Source organism: Arachis stenosperma, chromosome 9 (genome assembly GCF_014773155.1).
Source record: "Arachis stenosperma cultivar V10309 chromosome 9, arast.V10309.gnm1.PFL2, whole genome shotgun sequence".
Lineage (NCBI taxonomy): Eukaryota > Viridiplantae > Streptophyta > Magnoliopsida > Fabales > Fabaceae > Arachis > Arachis stenosperma.
The window spans coordinates 1,592,611-1,618,600 of record NC_080385.1 but is presented as its reverse complement, the minus strand read 5'-3'; the positions used below and the strand labels follow the sequence as shown (position 1 = coordinate 1,618,600).

The 25,990-nt window shown below is 28.0% G+C and overlaps 2 protein-coding genes across 6 annotated transcripts; both read right to left on the bottom strand.

The window, feature by feature from the left end:
* Window positions 1–12: 12 nt before the first annotated feature.
* On the bottom strand, window positions 13–14,461 carry LOC130950484 (pleiotropic drug resistance protein 1-like). 5 transcript variants are annotated; one of them, XM_057878993.1, is made up of 22 exons: window positions 14,042–14,461; window positions 12,750–12,870; window positions 12,451–12,624; window positions 11,628–11,787; window positions 11,252–11,328; window positions 11,068–11,121; window positions 10,327–10,719; window positions 9,810–10,091; window positions 8,879–9,195; window positions 7,759–7,919; window positions 6,950–7,066; window positions 6,692–6,823; window positions 5,947–6,036; window positions 5,560–5,687; window positions 4,768–5,100; window positions 3,833–4,123; window positions 3,603–3,686; window positions 3,366–3,499; window positions 2,893–3,120; window positions 2,504–2,675; window positions 1,411–1,665; window positions 13–518 (listed from the first exon to the last, which is right to left on the bottom strand). In XM_057878993.1, the coding sequence occupies exons 1-22, from the start codon at window positions 14,368–14,370 to the stop codon at window positions 258–260; spliced, it is 4,293 nt and encodes a 1,430-aa protein (XP_057734976.1). In that variant the 5' UTR covers window positions 14,371–14,461; the 3' UTR covers window positions 13–257. The 5 variants fall into 5 exon arrangements, with proteins under 5 accessions (XP_057734976.1, XP_057734975.1, XP_057734977.1 ...); XM_057878992.1 differs by having other exon boundaries at window positions 6,692–6,848; window positions 6,963–7,066; XM_057878994.1 differs by having other exon boundaries at window positions 5,560–5,672; window positions 6,692–6,848; window positions 6,963–7,066.
* Window positions 14,462–21,351: 6,890 nt separating this feature from the next.
* Window positions 21,352–25,239, bottom strand: LOC130950487 (uncharacterized). The gene is made up of 2 exons (XM_057878999.1): window positions 24,970–25,239; window positions 21,352–24,861 (listed from the first exon to the last, which is right to left on the bottom strand). The coding sequence occupies exon 2, from the start codon at window positions 24,679–24,681 to the stop codon at window positions 21,502–21,504; it is 3,180 nt and encodes a 1,059-aa protein (XP_057734982.1). The 5' UTR covers window positions 24,682–24,861; window positions 24,970–25,239; the 3' UTR covers window positions 21,352–21,501.
* Between the last annotated feature and the right edge of the window lie 751 nt (window positions 25,240–25,990).

Sequence of the window (25,990 nt, the reverse complement as noted above, 5' to 3'; positions counted from 1 at the left end):
AGTAGTACATGAACATAACAAATACAAATATACCTTTTTAAAAAAATAAAAAATAGAAATATGAAAATACATGCTTCAAGATGTATGAAAATAGGTGGAAATTCAGTTGCAGTCGACTTTACGTGAAGTTGATAATTGAGAGTCGTTAGATGATTTGACTTATTTGACTAAATTTTCATCTAACAGCTCTCACATATTAACTTCACCTAAAGTAGACTGCACTTAAGTTTTCACCATGAAAATATCTATCTATCTATCTATCGTTTTTGAAAGTTAAAGAGCTTGATTGCAACAGCAAAAATGAGTGCAAATAAGACTGCAAATCCAGAAACCATAATTGCACAAACTCCTATAAAATCATGCTTGAAGCCATAATAACTTCTTATGAAGTCTTGCACTGAAACATGTTCTGATTCCATTACATGAGTTATGTCTCCAAATTGTGATGCAACCAATCCATATAATGTCCATGACACAGGACATACCCAATAGTACCACTTCCACCACACTGGCATCCTCTGAAATCAAAATAATTAAAAAAAAAACAACAAGTATCATTATACACATGAATACATGATTGAATTCATTTATATATAGATACTCTGTTTTAGGAGTTATTTGTCAAGGTACAAACATTTTAGAGTTTGTGATATCTGTTTATTTGCTTTTAATATTAAGCTAGTAGTGATAAAATAAGACTTATAATTCAATTATGATAATAAAATAACCATTAATTATCATATTTTTTTAGGTTAAATTACACGGTTTATACTTTTAGTGAAATTACAAATTGATCCCTACACTTTAAAAGTTTGTAATTGGATCCTTAAAGAGAATTAAAATTTGCAATTTAGTCTCTATCGTTCAAAAAGTATTTGATTTAACAGAATATTCTCAGTATATTCTCTAAATTGCAAATTTTTATTCTCTTTAAAGACCCAATTACAAACTTTTAAAATATAAGGACCAATTTACAATTTTACTGAAAATGTAAGGACCAACTATGTAATTTAACTTTTTTTTATTAGACTTCTTTTGTTTTGTTTAAATCTTAAGCAATACGCTAAATATCCTGTAAAGTTAGATTTTTTATTCTTTATTTCTCTTTTTTTTTAGTTCGAAGAATAGATTCTTTTTTATTTTTAAATTATTTTCTTTTCATTTTAGAAGAATTAAGGTAATAAGAGTCGAATCCAAAACTTTTTAATTATATAAGCTTTGATATTATAGTATGAAATTATTTATTTTAAAAGTTTAAGCAAATAAATAAAGTTACAATAATAATTATATATCTAATGAATAAAAACAATTTAGTGCATTACCAATATTACTATGACATATTTTCTTACAAAGATATTTAATAATTTTATAACGATTTAAAAAAAGAATTAATTTATTAGAAATACTTACTGTATGAGGAATGACAAATCCTGAAAAGATGTTCCAAATTCCATAAAAAGCAGCAGCCACAATGGAGCCAATATGGTGATTTGGTGTTGCTGCCACAGCCATCATTCCATAGAAGGTGAAGTAGCAAAATGTGAAATACATAAAAAATAAATACCAAAAGAATTTCTTCACATTCCACTCGAATCCAATCATGGCATAAACTATCACACCATATGTTATAGCTTGGGCAAAAATATAAGGTAGCTCTATCATAACCTGTCACAAAATGGAATATAATTAATCACATACACATGATTATGATTAGATAAAATGTTAACACAGACGCATAATAATTCATTTAAAGTTTTGGTACATACTAGTTCACTCTTCATTTAAAGTTGTAGTTATTTGTTATATATTTTTCTTTCCAAACCATGATAAAAAAATAAGTGTCGTTTCTTGGTACCTTTATAAAACTTTAGGGTATGAGTGCCCATTAGTTATTTCTAGCTATAAGTCAATCATGCCTCACTACTTTTAAATTTTTAAATATTTTTAAAAATTATTCTTAAAATTCATAATATTAAAAAATAATTATTGATATGAAGTTATCTTTACGTAAAAATAATATGTCGAACTAAAACAATTTTCATTTATTATCTTTAGATAAAGATGATATTATTATATGAATGATCACCTTATTAAATTATAGCAATTGAATATACAAAATATATCATTAACTAATTAAAAATCAGTCATATTAAATGTGTATAAAAAAAGTCATTTGTATAAAATATATACTTAAATATAAAATACATATTAAAAATATATAAAATAAAAAAATACAAAAAAATCTCAAATTAAAAAAAATTACGTATTCAATTTTAATGTACTGACCATGTGAAAAAAAATTATATCATCATCTAATTGAATTCATACATTTAAATAATTTTTTAAGCAATCAATCTAAAAACTAGTTTTTTACTAATATGACAATACACCATTGAAAAATTCATGTAAAATCTTTTACAATATGTATGAAAATTGAGCTTTATATATACACATATGATAAAAATTCTAAGGATATTATCTTAAGAAATGAGGATAACATTACCTGTGCAATTGCATAAGGTAAAGCAGAATACATTCCAGCTGCTCTTTCTCTATAAAAGACAGTTCTTTCAATTGCTACCACTGGTTGTACAGAGGCTGAATTCTGAATTCCTATGAACAAAACAGCAACATACATTGAACCCATGGCATTCGAAAGATCTTGGCTGCTTGAACTGCAAGTCACCAAATAAATGAAATTACTCTCCAATAATATTTTCTTTAGAAAAAAAATAATAAAATTAATAAAAATACTATTTGCAATTGAAATCAGCCTAATATATATTTTGTATTTCATTATGTATTCTATACTAATAACTGATTTTAGTGTACATGTAATATGATTGTAAAATTAAAGTACTAAGGTTTAATATTTCTTTGCATTTGACTTACTATTTGTCTCCAAGATTCCAAAATATTGTCCCAAAGATCAAGGATATGAACATGGTGGTAAAAAACCGAACCGCCGTGTACGGCGGATTGCGCCAATACGACCAATGTTGTTTCCATAAGCAAGCTAGGCATTGAACCAGAAACGGTTGCGAATATTGAGTTTGAAAATATAGATCCTTTGAAGCAGGGGCAGGGTTTCCCAGTTCTGCTATAAGGTTCTTATTCCTCCTGAATCATCAACAATGTATAATAATACGGTAATGTTAGAAAAACAAAAAAATAGTCGAATTTGTCTTATTTAATCTTCATTAATTTTATAACAATTAATAAATGCTAAATAAGATAAATTCTGATTATTTTTTGCTAATTTATTTTAATTTCTAAATATTTTCGATAATAATAATGCTAAGCATTTTTCATAATTTTGATTTCTCTTTATCTATTTATGGAAAAAAAAGTTCATGCTTAATTACCTGTACAAATCAGAATTTTTGTATCTCTCATGAAAATCAACACCTAGATTTAGCTCTTGTGCTGGAGTTGTAACTTCTAACATCCAAGTTGCTGGGTTATAACCATCTTTGATTTTACTAACACCATCAATGCTCTAGACAATGGAAAAATATTAGAACAAGGGATGTTTTAAGAATCAAGAATTGTGCACATAATTAATTCTAGAATATTAGTGAATTTAAGTTGCATCATCACACCTCAAAATACTTGATCAATTGACTCGAATGACGACCCAACGGTCCAACATAGATTTCTTGTCCTCCACGCTTTAATAGGAATAACTAACATGACGGATAAAATAGTTAAATATAATATATTTAACTAAATTATTTAACATAACACATGTTTGAATTTTATCTATCATTTTTATATGAAAATATTTTTATGCGAACAAGCCATCACGGTATAAATAATATATTATTTATACCTCATCGAAAGCTTCAAATATGTCGATGCTTGGTTGATGGATGGTGCAAACAACTGTTCTTCCGGTGTCAACTGTATTCCTAACTGTCCTCATAACAATGGCGGCGGCTCTAGCATCTAAACCGGAAGTAGGCTCATCCATGAAAATTATGGATGGATTAGCCACTAATTCAACCGCTATAGTTAATCTCTTACGTTGTTCAGTTGAGAGTCCATTTACTCCAGCCAATCCAACTAGTGAGTTCCTCAACAAGTTCAACTCCACAAGCTCCATGACTTCCTCAATAAACATCTACAAGCATTTCATAGATAAAAAAGTACAATCCATCAATCTCTAATTTCACAACGTCCATTTGTCATCATTTGTAAAGTTACTTAAACTTTGATTTTTTTTTTAAAAACAAAAAGATATTAAGTAAGTAAAAAACATAGGATTAATAATTAAAATAATTCCTAAAGTATTAAGCATACATCAATTTGGTAGTCTAAAGTTCAAATGTCTTAAATTGATTCCTGAAAAATACAACTATGAATCAGAGGATTGGTCCTCCATCAGATAGACAATGACACATGTCATAATCATTTTGCTACATATTATCGAATTAGTAGAAAAAATAATTTGATCATAAGTGTCTATACTGTAAAATCGATTTTCGCTGGAATGAAAAAGACATATATGGTAGAATTGTAATCATAGAATACGACCTTAATCGAAATGTATACATCTGTCTCATACACTATGGGTTGGTGAAAAAATATATTTTACACTCCAAAAAAATTATAATTAAAGATACCATTGTTTCTGATACAAAAATTTTTATTTGTTGTTGTATTTTTTAAGAATTAATTTGAAGCGTTTGATTTTTTAGAGAATCAAATTGACGAATATATTATCTTTCATGGACTATTATTAACTCAAAAATCATAGGTGCATACCTTTCTTGCATCGGAATCAACTTCGATGGGTAAACGAAGCCATGCTGAATAGAGTAAAGATTCATAGACAGTAACATGAGGAGAGTGGATATCAGTTTGCTCACAATAACCCGAAATTCTAGCAAATGTTTCTTGCTTCTTAGGGTATCCTGAAATTTTTATGCTTCCGTCGATATATCCACCGGTTTTCCGACCGGCGAGAACATCCATCAAAGTAGTTTTTCCGGCTCCACTTACACCCATCAAAGCTGTGAGAACACCAGGCCTAAATGCACCACTAACACCTTTAAGAAGCACTAACCTATCTTCTACCACACCTTGATTCTTCATTTCCTGCCAATTAAAATTTGAAGACTTGGGGCTTATTTTTTGAACTAGAGTACTCAAAAAACAACTTGCAATCAAAAGCTTATTCGAGATTATTGTGATTGAAAAAACAAAATCTTTCAAAACTCAAAGGGAGATTATATTTTTTTTGGGGCAAATTTTCAACAAAGCGAGATTATATTTATTTTTTGGAGCTAAAGGACTACAGTTGGGAAACCACGGGAGAGTGATTTTGTGGCGGTTTAAAATTGTCGCAAATAGTAAAAAAAATCGCCGCTAATATTCGCATCTATTTGTTGTATAGCATATGATTTTATTTTTAGAGAATTAAGTAATTTAATTGGTGGTGTAGTAAAAAACCAAAAAAAAATATTTATTTGATCCAATACAATATTAACCAAGCTTGCCTTAACAACATTGTTTAGAAGCCAATTTTTAATTACAAATTTGAAAATCACTTATTACCTGAGGCATATCAACGGAGTATACAACTTGGTCAAAGGTGATAGAATGTGGCTCAAAAGGAAGAACCATGCCTTTTTTCTTCCCATTATTGCTGCTTTTGCTTGAAGCACTAACTCTTGTTGAACTTTCTACAAGGCAATTCAAAAGTTTATTGTCAACATTTAAACTTGGATTATGTATTTCTAATCAAACTTTTATAGTTAAAATTTTGGTCTAACTACATCTGTGTCATTTTAGAGCTTTAGTGTAGTATTAATAAATTCTTTTCATGGTTATCTTTTAAAAATTATGTAAATTTAATTATTTATCTATTAATTAATATGCATGTTAAACCTTAAAAAAATAACCTTTTGTGGACAAAGGGATTAATTTAAATAAGATAGATACCTATGCGTGGTAATTGAACTTCTTGAGCTATGCTATTACTTGTTTTGCCTTCAGACTCATCAATTATTGTTGCTTGTTGCTTCTCAAATGCTGCTCCAAAAAAACAAAAAGAAACATATATACATGTTAATAGAAACATCACTCTAGTTAAGAATCTTAAACAAACGCTAATGCTTGAAGAATAATAATCTAAAATTATCTTATTTAACTTAATATTTATAATTATATATTTATTATATTTAATATTACTTAATTATTTTTCCATTAATTAAAGAATACAAAATAAAATAATTTTAATTTATTTTGAGTTGGATTTCCATGGTTTTTCAAACATTAATTATATAAAAAAGATAAAGTATATTTTTTGTCCCTAAAATTTGACAAAAGTTTTAAAAATACCCTTAAGTTTTATTTTGTTTTACTTTTGTCCCAAAAGTTTTCGATTTGCATCAAATATACCTTCGACGGCTAAATTTTCAAAAAAATTTAAGCCTAATCTAACAATAATGCATGAAAATTATACTTGATTTGCTTGTATTGAGGGTTATTTTTATGAAATTGTTGTTGAATTGGTCTTAAATTTTTTGAAAAATTAGCCATTAGGAGTATATTTGATGCAAATCGAAAATTTTTGGGACAAAATTGAAACAAAATAAAACTTAAAAATATTTTTTAAACTTTTGTCAAACTTCAGAAACAAAAAATATAATTTACCCTAAAAAAAATTAAGGGTTATGATACTCACAATTGAGATATGTAAGAGCCAGGGTGTATACAATGTTGAAAATGAATGCAAATCCAATTAATGCCCCAACTCCAATCCAATACCAATAAGCTTTTGTGAAGAATCCACGAGCCTCTAGGGATTGAACTCCAAGTGTCTTGTTTGAGTTAGGGGTGAACTATATATAATTGAAGAGAAAATGATGTTGAATTAGGCATCAAATTAAATTCATTATTTCTAAACTAATAGATAGTTTACAATAGTAGGTCAAGAAATCATGATCGATCATCACCTTGTTCCAACTATTTCCAAGGAATTCATTAACCACTATAGCATTTTGAGCATACATCATTGGTGAAATCCAAAAACCCCAAATCCACCCGTCATTGATGTCCTCTGTTACATTAATCAAACAAATCAATGAATCATCAATATCAAATTGACCTTACGATATGATACAATATAGAATGAATATTGGAACACACTTATTTTAAAAATCTGTTAAAAGCTTTACATTGTTTAAAATAATTATAATAGTTCTTATTATCTCGATATGTCAAATAATTTCTTATGCTAAAAATAAATATTAATGATAAATATTACTTTAAAGCTTGTTCCAAAAGTATATATAAGTCAAGAATTTACGCTTAAATGAAATAAATTAGTACAATATTCTTTTAATCTTAGGTATATTTAAATATTTTTACTCAAATTAAGTAATTATTATTTTAAGATTCAATTTTTTATTTATACTTTTACAATATAATATATGACCCCATACTTCTTGTACCCTACTCTTTTAAGTATATGAAACAAATTTTTAATCAGTTAATATGTATGTATTAGTCAATGTCTTTTTAACAATTATTTTTTAATCAATTAATTTTAATGTATTAACAGTGGTCGTCCAATCATATTTTTTATTTTTGGATAACCATTACATTGTCAATGTAAAAACAATTATTTTTATTGATGCGATATTATGTAATTAGATGTAAGTATAAAATTATCTTAGACTTACATTCTATTAAAATTAAATTCAAAAAATAAGGTCAAAAAGGTTAATAAATATGTAAAACTAAACTTACTTCTTGAAAGAACAAAGCCGCCCAATACAAAAACAGCAAGAAGTGCAAATGATCCAAATGTGTTAGCGACGATTAGATTCCTGCCTATTGCGGCGATTGCTCGGAATAAACTAGAAGCCATTTGGCTCGCCAGAAATAGCACCAGGTATTGCTTCAAGAATCTGCATAAACAAACATAATAAAGCCTCATCACACCATAAGTTACACTACACTATAGTTACAAAGCAAATAAGAACCAAAAAAAAAAAAGTGTTTGGAACGAGAGACAAGAAAAAAGAGAAAAAGTTAGATAAAATGTGTGTAAATACAGAAATATTTATCTCTGTTTCAGTAAATTATTATCAGACTATTAAGTAGCATTTAGAAGAGAAACAGAAACTGAAAGATTGAAACTGAGAAACAGAGATTAAGAGACAGAAACTAAAATGAATCTTAGTATTGTATTTGGTGTAAAGTGGGAAATAGAGACTCAGATAAAAATAAAGCTCTAATTTAATTTGCAAAAAGGATAAAGTTGGAATTAATTAATTGAAATGGAGGTATTTTAACTATAAAATATTATTAAAATTTCAATTTTTGTTCCAAAAAGTTTCAGTCCATGTATCCTTATTTTTTGGAGGTACTGAAATACTGAAATTTTGGAGACGTAGACTAACATTTTATTACCAATCTTTGCACCAACAAACATAACATTGAATTTCAGTTTCTCAGTCTCCATCCCAATACCTCAAAATAAATGCTACCTTACTGTTATTCAACATTGATCAACACGTGGCGAAACTAGGTTAAATTTTGGAAGGAATTAAATTTAAAATTATATCATAATAAAAAAATTAAAATTAAAATTTTAAAGAAATTAAAATAAAATTTATATATAATTATTTATATAAAAAAATGAAGTTTGGGAGATCATTACCTCCTTCCTTTTTTATAAGCTGAATCTACTATAAAAAAATATCGTTAAAATCAATAAAAATAAGGAAATTTTTTTATGAACAGTAAAATAAAAAATATATGTATTATACATGATAAATAATTTTTGGTGAATTTTTTATTAAAATTTCACTTTTCACCGTAGTATTCTCTAAATAATAATGCTCACTTTAATGACATTTTTTACCTCCAAATATTTGGATCATATCCAATGACATAATATGTGAGAATTATCCAATCAGCAACTTCCAAAAGTGAAATTGGGATCTTAAGGATCCAATTAGGTATAGCATATGCCCATGGAGGATAGAATAGATGATCCCTTTGCTTGTAGTACACAGGAAGCTTTGCAATGGTCATTGAAATCTCAGCCATTCCATTGAACATAACCATTACTACTGAGAAAAACAGAGCACCGGAATAAACCATTCCATCAATAACTGATTCTCGATGCATCTTAGTTCTTAGGAACAGTGTCATTTCAATTATGGCAATCAGAGTAAGCTGCCAAAAAATAAAAACAGAACAAAGAGTTAACATAAATGCCATATAATCATATATAAAATTAATGAATTTTATTTGGATCAAAATATCAAATGCTAGTGTGCAACATATTCATTGCTATTATAAGATAACACATATTACAATCTTTTCTTAAATTATACTTATTACAAAAAATTTATATACTATTGTCAAAAGAATTTAATATTAATACACTGTAAATAAAAAATAATTTTACACATATATTTAATTACGTAATTCTACATCAATAAAAATAATTATTTTTTATTAATTATGTAAATATATAATTATTTAAAAAGACAGATATAATTGTATAACTGTATAAAACAATTTACGTAAAAAATTATTAATAAGTGCTAACACTACACCATCAAGAGTAGACACTAGACAGCGACAATTTTGGAATAGCTACTGCTATTAGATTCGCCGCTACAACCGCCACAAAACTAACAGAGTGACAATTTCAAAAACCGCCACTAAACTATTTGCCACCTCCCTTATAGTGTATAGTAAAACCAAACATTTTAACATTAAAAAAAAAAAGTGAAATCCTAAAAGTATTGATTCATTCATATAAAGTAAATAGAAGTGATCACCTGAAATAACTTGAAGATGTAAACAAAAGAGTTCCTTTTCATAAGCAAATACTCTCTTGAAAAATTAGCCTTTAACAACTCCTTCTTGCTGATGCCATACTTGTTAGTTGTCAATGCAGCTGGGTGATTCAAAGACTTGTCAAATGGAGTTGCAAGCTCATCCCCCATTCTTCTGCCCACGTGGAACGACTGAAACGCTTCCACGAATTCAGTAACGGTTATGAATCTGTAAGGTTGATCTTTGCGTGCCCAATATTGCTCTTGATCCTTTTTTGAAGTTACCTATAACAAATGATATATAACTTAGATATATAGAGACTTCTAGGTAATTATTTTATAAATAAAAGGTGGAAATTCAGGTGCAGTTGACTTTACGTGAAGTTGATAGTTGAGAATTGTAAGATAGTTTAATTGATTTGACTAAATTTTCATCTAACGACTCTCAGCTCTCAAGTTCACGTGAAGTCGACCGCACCTGAGTTTTCACCAACTAAAATAGATAATTCGTTTGACTTACTTCTTGAAGGAAATCAGCAACAGCTTTCCTCTCAGGGCACTTGAAACCCACATACTCAAAAAAATCAAGAACATGTTCACGGGGTCCTTGGTACACAATATCACCATCGGAGATCAAAACAATGTCATCAAAAAGTTCGTAAGTCTCCGGTGCCGGTTGTAGCAACGAGATCAACGCAGTTCCGTTAAGAATGTGAACATATTGCTTTAAAGAATTCACAATCTGAAAAGTTGTGGAGCTATCCAAACCAGTTGAGATTTCATCCATGAACAGAGCATTTGTTGGTCCAACTAGCATTTCTCCTGTCGTAACTCGTTTTCGCTGTCCTCCCGATATACCGCGCAACATCTCGTTCCCTACAATTGTATCGGCACAAATATCCAAACCCAAAATCTGCATTCATAACCTTGTAGTTAACACTTTACAGTAATTAATTGTTAAAAAAAAATAAAAAATGTTATTTGAACGTCAAAATCAGTTACTAAAATCAGTGTATAACTACATATGTATAATTTAATTTATTTTTAATGTGTAATTGTATCTCAATATGTATTTTATATTTGTGACTAGTTTTAGTGTATACGTAACATAATCGTAAAAGATTACTGATGTGGAAACATAGATAAACAAGTAAAAAAAGTAAAAAGTAAAAAATGAAAATTTATTTACTTTTTTTTTTCTTTTTAAAATGGTAAAAAAATATAGAACCAAAGAAACACTTATTTCTAGTGTTATTATTACCTTTAGTACATAATCTGTTACCAAGCTTGCTTCTTGTCCTCCGGTTGCAGTGGCCTAGTTTATTAGAAGAACCAAATGCCAAATATATTTTATATCCAGTGTATTAATTTCATATAAAAGCTTCTTTTTATGTAATATATATATATATATATATATATATATATATATATAGATTCTTTCTTACCTTCATGTAAACATCAATATCAACATCAGGTTTAATCTTTGCTTCTTTCTCTCTTCTAGACAACTCAGATAGCAAGTCTATCAAATGTGGATCACAAAAAGTTACAACTAATGATATATTATTTTTTTAACCATAATTAATACAAAGATATTGAAAAATAAAAATATATTTAGAGAATGACATGAAAAAAAGAAAAATAATAAAATGTTTTTATTTTGAATAAAATTTGTCCTTTTTCTTTTTACCCTAAAAATCGGAGATAGTAAAATAAGAATATTTTTTTTTAAATCTTAATTTCGTTTTTTGAGTGAACACAAGTTAAAAAATTAATGTGATGAAGAAACAAAAATCGTGTTACAAATTAAAATTAACTAACCATAACGTGATCCAACTCCTTGGCACCTTGCTGAAAAAGTCAACGTTTCTCTAACAGTCATTTCTCCAATATGAACATCATGTTGACTAATATATGCAGCAGTTCTTTGAGGTACAAACTCATTCATTTCATGTCCATTATAACTCACTTTTCCAGATACCTTTAGACCAAATATAATAATAGGCATCCAAATTAGATGGGAAAAGATTAATTAATCAAAATATTATTTTTCTTATATATACCATGCTTAACTAAACCCTTTACAAAGGGTTTTGGTTTTGGAGCATTAGTGCTTAATAAAAAATTAATTAAAGCATGAATTGATTTCGACTATGTTACATGTATACTAAAATCAGCCACCAGCATAAAATACATGTTGAAATATATATATTAAAAATAAATTAAATTACATAGGTATTTATATACAAATATATTAATGACTGATTTTAGTGATCGATTTTGGTATACGAATAATATTTTTGAATTTATTGAGATATTCAATTTATTTACTAGAAACAACAACTCAGTCTTGTTCAATTAGTTGGGACTACATGAATCGAACAATGTTCATATGACTTTATTAATCCCTTCTAAATAAATTAAATTTCTTAAAACTGAACATATATATAGTACTTCTCCAACAATTCAAAGCATGTAATGAAGAACAAAATGATAAGATGCCTGTATTTTTATTTTTAAAAAATTATAAAAATATAGAAAAATAAAATTTTATGTTCTGTTTTTATATTAACTTTTTTATAAAATTTTAAAATAAAAATATTAAAAAAATAAAATATAAACTAAACACACTCTTAATTTTTACCTTGAGACTTGGATCAAGTTTTCCTGATAAAGCTAGAAGTAGAGTGGTTTTTCCAGAACTTGGAGGACCAAGAAGCAATGTCATCCTACGAGGTTTAATTATTCCACTAACATCTTTGAGGATAGTCAATTGTTTCTTTTTGCTTGGGAGAATGTGGAAAAAAGTCAAAACACTCTACAACACACAAGTGATAATCATTCAAGATTAATGTGTGACTAATTTCTTAACAAAAGAAACACTTAAGAAAATAATTAATTAAATAAAAAACAACATTAATTAATCTTCCTAAGAAGTCTTACCTCAACTAGATTAGTAGCAAAGTTTATGAAAGTAGGCATTGCTCTACTCCCCACATAAGCTTCAGCCTCAACATTTAAGTGCTCAAATCGAACTTCAATTGTTGGAATGTCAATTCCAACTCTAAAATAAATAATACATATAACAATCAAACAAAAAAATTATGAAAAAAGAAAATACATGACAAAAGGAGAGAGGATATAGTCAACAAAAAAGGGAGAAATAATATAACGTTACTTAGTATATATGCAAATATCTTTTTATTACTTCATTTCATAATTTTTAAAAACTAAATAGTGGCAGTTTGTGTCCATTGCAAAACATAAGAAAACCCTGTTTGAGTATAATGCGACGGTTTAAAACTGCTGCCATACAATCTGACACAAAATATTTTAACAGCGACAGTTATATCAACAGTTTTTAAAAACTGCCGCAATAATTAATTTTCGTGCGCTAAAGGATGTTGGTTGAGAAACCGCTGGAGATTGGTTTTACGGCAATTTATAACCGCCGCAAATAACAAAAAAACTGTTGTTATTATCTGCTTCTGTTGTAATGTGATAATCTATAATTTTTAGTGTAAAATTAAATCATATTCAGTATGATAAATGATAGAGAAAATTATGGATAAAGAAATAAGAAAAATTAATTAATAATTAAATATTTTTTATTCTATTTAATATACATCTTTTTTGTATATTTTTTATTTTTAATAATAAAAATTGTTGATAAAAAGAAAAAGAAGATAAATATTTGTCTTTTTTGCATTATAAAAAAAATGTATAGAAAACGTACAAAAAATTGTGCAAATATTATTTCTAATAAATTTAATAGTAAAAAAAATAAGAATCATGATGAAAGAAAATACAAAAAGAAAAAATAAGATTAATTTACACCTCCGATGCAAATTAATTTAGAGGACCAAATTGAATACATACTCAAAAGAAATTAGCCATCTTACAGTTAACTCCATTTAGAATATTCCTATTATCCTTTCCAATTAGTGAAAACAGGGGAAATTGAAAAAAATTTGTATGCAATAGTTTGAGAATTTAATTTTAATACACTGTCAGTATAAAGTAGTTTTACACAAATATTATTCAATTATGTAATATCATATTAGTAAAAATAATTACATTTCATATTAACCACGTGAATGATCATCCAAAAGAACGAATATGATTATACGACTGTATAAAACGTTTTATACTGTTAGTGCATCAAAATTAAACACATAGTTGATGTCCTTACAAAAATATTAGAACAAAAAAGAGTAGAGATTTTGCAAAATTACCTATCAATCCTTTCTCGGAGCTTCAACAAGAAGTTCTCATTATCCTCTTCAGCAACCTTGATCAATCTATCTAGAAGCTTCTGCCTATCTTGGAACCCAAGATCAGTGATGTCAATCTCATTAGCCACACCTCTAGATGTGGTTAATAACCCTTTTCTCAAACGATTATATGTTGGTAACTTCTCAAGTGAGGCCCATTTAAGAGCTTCTTCATCATCTTCTTCTTCTCTTTCATTTGAGAAAACCTCTCTGGCTGTTCTGTTTCTCCAAAGTGTTGTACTTCTTGTTCTTAAAGTATTGCTTGCTCTGTATATATCACTTCCTTCCATTGATTAATTACTATATTATTCAAACACAACAAACAACAAAGCTTGAAACTTTAGCTAAAACCCACCAAAACCCAGAAGGCTTTTTTCATTATTCAAGGCCTAAAGGGAATTAAAATCAAACATTGAATAGGTGTCTAGAAAGGTTTGATGAGAAACACTCCAATATTGTTTATGTTATAAACAAAACTACAAAAGTGTTAACTAACTGATGATGACTCTAACGTGTAATTGCATGACTTATTAATTTTTTTGTTTCTAGTTACATGACGGTTGAGAAGAAAATTAAACAATTCAATTGTTGCCTAATTACTGTGTTGTGAGACCAATTTGGGATAATTAGTCGGCAAAAATGAATGTGAATTAAATACAAGAATTTATGAAATGGGTGATGTGAATTCTAAAGAATATTAAGAAACCTTTCGGCTAAGGTTTGATGAGAGAATTGCAATTGTGAAAGAAACCCAACTATTTGTGTCAGCAGGGGACCTCAGTCACAGTCTTTCTTACGTGGCAAGAAATTAAAGTTAAGAATTAGCCAAGAAGTCCAACCAACCTTTTGTTTTTGATATTGGAGTGGCAATAGTATTTTTTAAAAATATAAATTATTAGAGTGTTATTTTTAAATGTGGAATTGTTTAATTAGATAAGTAGAAATTGGACTGTCCGATTTATTAGAGATACGGAAATCGGACCGTCTGATTTGTGTTAAAAAAATTAAAAAATTTGAGTTACAAGAATCGGACCCTCTAATTTATATACCTTCCACAATTTTAAAAAACACCAAAAATTATAATGTTAGAATATATTACTACTTTTATTTCTATACCCAAAAAAAAAGCCAAGTCTAACACCTTTAGCTTAATATCTTAATTCTATATATTTTTACTTATACTTTTAAATATTACTGATTAATTATTGAACAAGAACAATAAATTATACTAATTCTAGAATATTATCCTTTTTCGAATTAATAACTTAATGGACATATTGTTTTGATATTAATTGTAATGTTATTATCAATATAAAAAATTTTACATAATTATTTAATTAAATTTATATATTTAAATTCATGTTTAAATGGTAATATACAATTTGATGATTGTACAAATTTATCGATATATTAAAATTAAATTCTATTATTTTTAATATAAAATTTATTTATAACAATTTTTTTTATCAAATTAAAATAATATCATCAATTTTAAAATGCATATTATTATCTTTCTAAAAAAGAAATTATTAAGAATTAAAGTATTTTGCTCTAAGTCTTAACATCTTTTAATAACAATAGTTTCAGAATATTTCTCCCTAAAACCCTAATTTAAAAGTTGACACATTAGCTTTCTTCTTTCGCTTTCACTTCAATAAGAACTTGCGTTCTTGACAAGACATAACCTATCAACTTAGCACACATTAAATCTAAGGAACTAATTATAGTATACACAGATTAAATATTGGGCTGTGCTGCACTTCTCTAATTCTAAACTCAACTGCATCATTAAAAGAATCGGTTGCATGAACAATTAAATTTATGTTCTTGTATGTGTATGTATTTACAAGATAACGTTCAACTTTTGTATATATATTGATGATAAAAAAGAACCTATATAAACATTTAAATTTATGTTCTTCTATCAATCATAAGTTAATTTATTTAACTATTGAGTTTAATTTTAATGTATTGACAGTATAAAATGTTTTATATAGTCATATAATTATAACCGTATTTTTAAATGACTATTCATGCGATCAATATAAAATATAGTTATTTTTGCTACTCTGACATTTTGTAATTAAATGCACATATAAAATAATTTTACAGTAACAGTGTGTCAAAGTTAAATGATTTAACTATTTATTATTTTTGAGTTTTACAAAAAAATATTTAATTGAATAAAAATATATATGTTTTACAAAAACTATTATTATATATATAATTTTGATTTGTGTCTATATAACTTTAAGTCAAGTTTATTATTATTATCATCATAGTAGAATTCTGTTGTTTGTTTTAGTAGGCCTTTATTTTTATATATAAAGGTGAATATAACAAAAAAATCAAATATAATAAATAGAGTTTAATTTTGATATATTTATAATATAAAAACGTTTATACAGTTATCTAATTTAAGCCAATTAAAATCATTCCCCTTTTTATGTAATACAGCTTACAACATTAGTCAGGTGATACACACTATGATATAAGTGATATGTGAAATTAAAGTCAATTAGGTTGGCACCACTTATTTATTTTTCTTATTCAAATTCAATAATGGTTACACAAAAAGATAAGACATAAGAGGGCTTAAAAGTCAAAAAATTAGTTTGGTATGCCTAGGTTTTGAAATTAATATGAGGCCATAATCCCCAACCTAAAAGGCAACAAATATATGCGATTCATATAGTTTTTTCAAACCGTTAAATTAATGCAAGTTTGTCTTATTTGGCACCATTATTTCTGCTAGCACCTATCTCTGTTCTTGAAGACTTCTTAATGTATAAGTATTTTGAGTTAATCAAATTTCTTTATTTATAAAATTTTTCAGATAATAAATAATTAGATAAAATATTTTTTATTATTTTTGGATAAAACTAAGTCAAATACTTTTAGAGTTTAATTTATGTTTAATTATTATATTGGTCTTTATATTTTGACAAAAGGTTTAATTAAATAACTATAGTTTAAAAATTTATAATTTATGTCTAAAACGAGCTCAACCATTATGTGCTTATTGAATAAGCCACATTTATATAGGTCATTAGATTTTATTAGATGAAAATCAAAGGCTAATATAAAACAAGAGCATTGATGGACTCTAATAAATATAGAATATCCTAGTACATAAATAAATACTTTAAATGGCAATACTTTAATACACAATACTTTAAACGGCAACAAAATTTTTTATTTTTAAATAATTAAATATAAAATATATGAGTATTTTTTATTTATTAAAATTAATTATTGCAAAAAAAATTTATAATATTAAAAAATTATATTAAAATAATATTTTAAACTATAACTAACATAAAAATATAAAATAATTAAAATTTTATTTTATATTACTTGGCAAATAATTAGATTATTATATTTAAAATTTATTAACAAACTAATTTTATTAAATATATTATTATATAATATAATTTTTTATAAAAATATTTTAAAAATATAATTTATTTAAAATATTATATATAATACATGAAAATATTAATTTTTTTATTTTTTTTAATTTTTTTAGAAAAACATAATAAATAATATAATTTTAAATACATACCTAAATAAAAAAGTTAATTTTTCATGTATTTTATATAATTTTTTAAATAAATTTTACTTTTACAAATATTTTGATAAAAAATTATATGATATAATAATATATTTAATAAAATAATTAGTTAATAAATTTTAAATATAATAATTTAATTATTTGTCAAGTAATATAAAATAAATTTTAATTATTTTATATTCTATATTAAAGCTTAAAATATCATTTTAATATTATAAAAAAATTTGCATAATAATTAATTTTAATGAATAAAAAAATTTATATTTTTTGTATTTATTTAATTTATATTTTTTTAGAACAAAAAGTTTCTACCTTTATATAGTAAAATATGTGATAATCTTCTTAATATATATTAGGGGTGGCAAAATGGGTCGAGTCCGTCGGACCGACCCGCCAAACTCGCTAAAAAAGGTGGGTCAGACTAGGATTTAAAACCGGTCAAATTAAAAAAATTTGCCAAACTCACAAAATTTTTATGCAAAATTATTTTATAATATTAAAAGATTATATAAAAATGATATTTTAAATAGTTATACTATAATAGATTTAATATGTTTTCTGATTTTAATGTTATTATATGATTATAATTATTTAATATATAAAAAATTACTAAATATATATATATATATATATATATATATAGGGGTGGAAAACGGATCTAAACCCGCCGGGTCGGCCCGCGTAATCCGCCAAAAAAGGTTGACTGGGCTGAAAAATTGGGACCGCCAAATAGCAAAAAAAAAAGAGGATATTTGGCGGGCTATGCCTGCCATTAGGCGGGGAGGGCTAGGATTTTGGGACCGCCTCACTAGGCGGGGCGGGGCGGACTTCCCCGCTTGCCACCCCTAATATATATATATATATATATATATATATATATATATATATATATATATATATATTAGGGGTGGCAATGCGGGCCGGCTCGCCCCAACCCGCCCCGCCTCACCTAGGCCCGCACCTTAAGCGGGACGGGCCAGCCCGCTCCGCCAACTAAAGTGGGTACAAAATGTTAGTCGTTTGACTTTGTTTTTTTTTTTTTGAAAAATAAAATTAATTAAAATTAACTAAAAAATAATAATTAAACAATTAATTACAAATAAAAAAATAGTCAAATTATAATATAACTTTTTATTATTATTTTTAACTTCAATAAATTTGTTTAAAATAATATTTGTCAATAGAACCATCTTTATTTTAAAAAATAAGTCTCATAATTTGAACATATATACGAAATTATAAAATAAAATAAATAAAGTCACATAATTAGAAGTTAGAACATATATACATAATTTAGCGAATTTTTTTAATTTGACAGGTTTCAAATTCTAACCCAACCCACATTTTTTAGCGAGTTCGGCGGGCGGCTCGATGAATTCGACCCGTTTTACCACCCCTAATATATATAAAAGAAGATTATCACATATTTTATTATATAAAGATAAAAAATTTTTATTTTAAAAAATATAAAATATAAATACAAAAAATATAAGTTTTTTTATTCATTAAGATTAATTATTACATACAAATTTTTTATAATATTAAAATGATATTTTAAATTACAACATAAAAATATAAAATAAATAAAATTTATTTTATATTACTTGACAAATAATTAGTTTATTATATTTAAAATTTATTAACTGATTACTTTGTTAAATATATTATTATATAATATAATTTTTTATCAAAATATTTGTAAAATTAAATTTTATTTATAACGTTATATATAATACATGAAAATATTAACTTTTTTATTTAGATATGTTTTTAAATTATATTATTTATTTTGTTTTTCTAAGAAAAATTAAAAAATAAAAAATAATATTTTCATATATTATATATAATATTTTAAATAAATTATTTTTTTAAAATATTTTTATAAAAAATTATATTATATAATAATATCTTTAATAAAAATAGTTAGTTAATAAATTTTGAATATAATAATCTAATTATTTATCAAGTAGTATAAAATAAATTTTAATGATTTTATAGTTTTATGTTATTATTTAAAATATTATTTTAATATAATTTTTTAATATTATAAAAAAATTTTGCATAATAATAAATTTTATTAAATAAAAAATACTCATATATTTTATATTTATATATTTTATATTTAGTTATTTAAGAATAAAAGATTTTATTGCCGTTTAAAGTATTATGTATTAAAGTATTGTTATTTAAAGCATTTATTTATGTACTAGGATATTCTATATTTATTAGAGTCTATCAATGCTCTTGTTTTATATTAGCCTTTGATTTTCATTTAATAAAATCTAATGGCCTATATAAATGTGACTCATTCAATAAGCACATAATGGTTGAGCTCGTTTTAGACATACCCATAAATAATTAGCTAAAATATTTTTCATTATTTTTGGATAAAACTAAGTCAAATACTTTTAGAGTTTAATTTATGTTTAATTATTATATTGGTCTTTATATTTTTACAAAAGGTTTAATTAAATAACTATAGTTTAAAAATTTATAATTTAATTGTTATATTAGATAAAAAAATTTAATTAGGTCTTGACTAGTAATTATTTATAAAAAATTGTAATAATTTTTAAAATATTCTCTTATAAAATATTTCATAATTTATCCAAGGAAGAACGTAATTAAAAAATTTTATCTTGTATAAAAATTTAATTATAAATTTTAAAATTATACGTATCTAATTAAAATTTTATAGATATAAGAATCGACAAAGTACATAATTAAACTTTTAGTTTAAATATTTCATTTGGATTCACTTATTTTAAACTTTTTTATGTTATCGAATTATGTGCAGTCACCTACATTAACAAATAATTGACCAATTGACATATAAAATATTTTACATTGTCATTCAATAAAAATCATTATTTTGATAATTATTCAGTTAGTAGTTACAAAACTTATGTACTAATATATGATTAGATATCTATATAAAAAATTTATTTTGTAGTAATAAATGTCAAAATTTAATTCTACAACTAAAGAAAATTAATATAATATTATGTCAAAGTTCTTCTGTTTCTTCATTTTTTTTTTTTTGTCCTTTTCTTTCTTTTTGGATGGATATTATTGCAAAGTTCAAGCAGGGAAAAGAGAGAGGGATGGCCCAACAAGTTAGTCATGAGATGGTCCATATTTTGATCCAAAACATAGTTATGTGTGTGTCTGTTAGAGGAGATTTCATTAGAATTTTTGGGCACATTCCTAACACTGGTGTTCCAATGGTACATTGTTTGATCCTTGTTATTCATTAAATGACGAAAGTATATGCACTATGTTGCCAATAATAACACTAAGCCAATCAGTTTAAGTTGGTCGAATAATCAGCTCACTCGTCCACTTAAATAAATGTCGAGATTTTAAATTCCGTCTCGTATATACACTAACTCATTAGCCAGTAACAGGCCCTTAAATAGAACTTAGACTTGCGACAAATTAGTCCTTAACTTATCGAATTGGAGTTATCATAGGCAACAAAAAAAATATATGTTGCCAATTCACACCCCCATTAAAAAAAAAACAAAACTTTATGTCTTCATCAAATTCTATATTGATATTATTTTCAGCTTGTTTATATAATTCTTAATCCTTGATTAAACCTCTTTATCTCAATCCTGTAGAATAAAAGCAAGCTTAGAGTAGTAAAAGGAACATTAACCAGAGGAGAAAAGCAGCAATGATTGGAGAAGATTAAAATTTGCAGAACAAAATCAAAATTCAGAATCAGTTTGATTTTGTAAAATGAACTTCTCATCATATATAACAAAACATCCCCAAGATACCTACATTTTCATGTATGTATGTTTGTTTACAACAGCTTCTGTCAGTGATCAAGTCTCTAACATCATTCTACATCAGATTGTTCTTTCTCATTTGCAGCACAACCGTTGGTACCCGGAACCAGTTCAGTTTCAGGAGACCTAGAAGACAACCTCTCATATCTGAAACTCGGGAGAAGTCTATGCCGGCCGATTGTCAGAGTCCGGCTCAGCTTCTCATAGCCCCACCTCTGTTGAATGTAGAGTACAATTGCAAGAATAATAGCAGTCACTGGAATGGCAATGTCACCAAACTTTGAGTAGAATTCCAAGCTTGGATTGACAAATTCCGAGTCCTCGGAAAGGTAAGGAGTTGGAGCCGGTGCTCGGATGTAATCATACACATGAGGAAGAATTCTGACCAAAGTTATTCCAATATAGTACAGTTTTCTGAGTGGTTTACAATGAATCTGCCAGATCAAGTTCCCAGTAATTTGTGGAAACAAGAAAAAATCTTCAACAAGACCACAGTATTCTTCCAATTCTCTTAACCAATCTGGAAGCAAATGAGAATTTTCGCCATCCACCGAATATGTCTTTGCTCTAAGAGGCTTCTGGCCGGCCTTCGCGCCATGAACTACTAGAACAATGACATATCCAATCAGATGCATGACAAAGGTACAGAGTAATACAAATTTATCACTTGGGAGACCAAGTGGTTCGTGAGAGGCGCGAGTTTGCAATCTGATGCGAGACTTCCACACCTTCTGACAAAGCCGAAGAGTTAGTAGCAAGGATACAATCAAGAGCAGTTTCACAGTGTAGTCAATGACATGAAGCCATTCACTGCTCTCAAGTTCACCTGATGCTGACACATCATAGGATTCCGAAGCCATTCTCTTGAAAAGAGCTTCAGCACCTGTTATCAATGGAATGCTATATCCAAGAGCTTGAATACCTAGCACAACAAGAGATACATACGGAAGCGAATCCACATTATCTTTTATATAAAACAGTTGGCTTAAAATGCAAGTAACAGCTAGTGTAAGCGTCAAGATGCGAAGAATCCCTTCGACACCTCTGCGTGAGAGGACATCCTCACGCTGCTTCCTGTATATGATTGGAAATGTTTGAAGTTTTATTGAATCAAAGCGAAGGGCATCATCGTCGGTTCTTTGACTTTCTATAGAAATTTTAGCTGTGGGATTGGCCAGCCACCGAGCTTTTATCGGAGGATAAGATATGACCACCTCGATCAAACAGTCCAGCCCAGACTCAAGGTCATAACTCTGATATAAGACCTTCCACGATGCTCGCACATCTCTACAGCCGATTAGATACATCTTTCCAACATGTGGATCATAAAGACCCTCCAAAGATACCACTGAAAAATTACTATAAGCTTTTCCAGTAAGAATGAGTTGTGCAGATACATTTATAAGAAGCTGCTTTTCTGTATATACATCCTTGACATGATAAGGTGTTTCTTGTTCCCAAGTTGAACCATTTCGGGCGTACCAATACCGGCCAAACAAAGGACCAACAGATAGAATTTCTATCTGAATGTCGACCCTTGGGGCCTGGATATTAGGCATAGGATCAGGATAACCGGAGACATGAAAACTGAGATCTTCTGAAAGAAGTGACAGACTATCTTGGAATGCCTCATTATCTTCCAGTTTGGGGAATGTCAGCAGCGATTTCTTGACTGAAGTTGTAAAACTGAAGGGCTCGTTTCTTTCCAAGACGGTGCCAGCCAAGTTAATCTTAGAGTAACTGTAATTTGGATGAGTGAATTTGAAATAATTCCAGAGCTCCGAAGGTAGCACAAACTTCTCAAAAGACAGAGGAAAGAAGGCATTAGCATTGTTAATGGGAGACATAGTCCCCAAGATAATACTGCGCTGCTTTATCGAAAAAGTGGTAGGGAGATAGATACAGATCCGAGTGTTACAGCTACTCTCTTTGGCATTGATTAATCCAAGGCAACCAACCATGCAAAGCTGTCCACTAGAGGACTTCCAGATCCCTTCAGCGGCAAGAGACATGTTGTTCGGACCAGATCTCTTTGCAGCAGTATATACATTTTCTGATGGAGAAACTGCTCTTAAAACTGCAGATACTCTAGCAGAGCCAGCATTTCGATTAGTAGTTGGTTGCTCACAGATAACAAGCTGCATATAAAGTTTAACATCTTGAAACCCTCCATCTGTTGTTTTGATTGCCTTATCAGACAAAAAGGGGCCTAACTTACTGCAGAAATCATCAGTGCCGTTGCATCTCCAGTTCGGCACGACATTTAGAGGCTGCTCTCTGGTAATTTCTTCAAGGATTTCACAGAATCTTTCCCCTTGATAAGCACCAATGCCATCGGTTGTTGTGTTATCTTTATAAGGGTATGGACTGCATGCCTTGGACAAGACATGTGGGGTGGCAAATTTGTATTTCGCTGACTTTCCCAATTGTGATGATATGCGAACCGGATCAAAATATTTAGGATTTGATAGGGGGTTCACACTTCTTAACTCTCCATTGATGATCCTGTTTGTTAATGTGAATGTCATGGGATATCGAAGAACTAGAAGAATTTGATCATCTTCTGACAGAGGAATATCACCATGATTCTTCATCCATGACCAAGGATTAGAAGGATCGGCCTCTCGAGTCGGAAGCATTGTACTCCCTAACAAACACAACACTCTTTCCCCACCATTCCTCCTTGATTCGGTGTAAACACCTTGAAAGGAAACCGAGAGCTGAGAATGGTTTGGCCATAATAGGAATTCAGGATTCCCACCATAATTACTATCCAGAAAGCTACCATCTCGAGTAATTCCCATCATCATAAATCCATTAATAGGAACCGATTTCTTCAACCGGTGGGCATGATCAACATCAGTCACCCAGAAAGATACCAACTTCAAAGGACTACGGTCTCCGGCCAAGGACCCCGGAGATTTCCCGGCATCAAAAGGCATTATTGGAAACTTACCCTCATTCTGCATCCAATCCCCATTCACAAATGAAAGCTCTCCTTTCATACCAGTCACAGCACTATAATCAGATCTCAATTCAGATGATGCAGATAACACAGAAGCACATTGTTTCTGAACTTCACTGATTCGATCATAACTATATGTTGGATGCGAATTCCTCTCAAAATTATAAGCATCCTCAGGGAAGTATGAGTTTGCAACACCAATGAAGAACAGGTGACAACAAACACACCAAAAAGCAACAACAATAGCTGAAAATGGAAACCCCATTATTCCAATTTCCAACACAAAACCAAAACAAAATCCCCTCACCTTCTCTTGGTAATTTCAGCGAACAACTAGCATACCCAATTGCTCATTCTTGTAAAATCTCAATAACAAACCGGGCTTCATTACCAATCCAGGGTGCATAAATCAACCACAGCTCAAAAACTCTCAAATAAGATCTCGCTAAAGACAAAGGAAAATAAACAAAAAAAAATAGTAAAAATTCTAAACTCAGGTAAATCACAAAAGCAAAAGCAGAAGCAAATAAAGAACACAAGTGAGTGAACTAACCTGAACCAGACACAGATCAAAGTTCCATTTTTTATATATTTTGTATCTGCTGCAATTGCTGTTTGATATGAATGATAACGGCAATGATAATCCAGTTTTAGTTGATAGTATTATGAAAATGAGGGGTGTTGTAGAAATGGAGAAAGATTCGATTTTTGGAATTGGAGTTAGAAGAAAGGGTTGAAGAATTTGGGAATGGAGTTGAACATACGCTTCTGAAGTGTGTCCGAAGACTTTGAAGTAGCTGTCTTACTGTCTGGTCTGGTTGGTCTTTCAAGATCCAAAGGACTCAAAATTAATTAAACAAAAAAATAAATCAAATAAATAAAGCATCAAGTGGGTATAAATATTGATTTTATTTATGAATGTGAATATATTAAATTCATTATGAGAAAACCATGATAATTAATTTGGGATAAAAGCTATACGTTATTTGGAAAAATTTCAAGTGTATCAATTGAATATTCATATTAACTGATCAATTTATTCACTTCATTCTAGTCTGATAGATCTTTTGAAGAACTGATTAATCGGACGAGAATAAAGATAGAGTCCTATTCTACATGTCAATCTCAACAACAATAAAATTTATAGGAATTCGAGTTCCTTTTGGATTTCCCTCTTGATCAATGACAACTGCAGCATTATCATTATATTATATTATCATGCCATTGCTACTGTAAATTCGTTGGCAATAAAATCCTTTTGCCGATCCACCATATTAGTGTTCCACTTATTTTAATCATTGATTTCAATTAATATATATTATATATATTTTTTATAATTTAAATCAACAGTTAAAATAATTGGAACACCGGTATTTTCGATACACTTGAAACTCTTCCTACATTATTATACTTGCTTTGAAAATTTATTTATACATTATTATACTATATGTTTAATTACTCTGTTAGTCTCTATAGTTTCACGAAATTTTCAATTAGATCCTTATACTTTTTTCTTATTTTAATTGGGTCCTTGCACCAATTTTTTTTTTAATTTTTTTTTTTTTGAAAGTGGA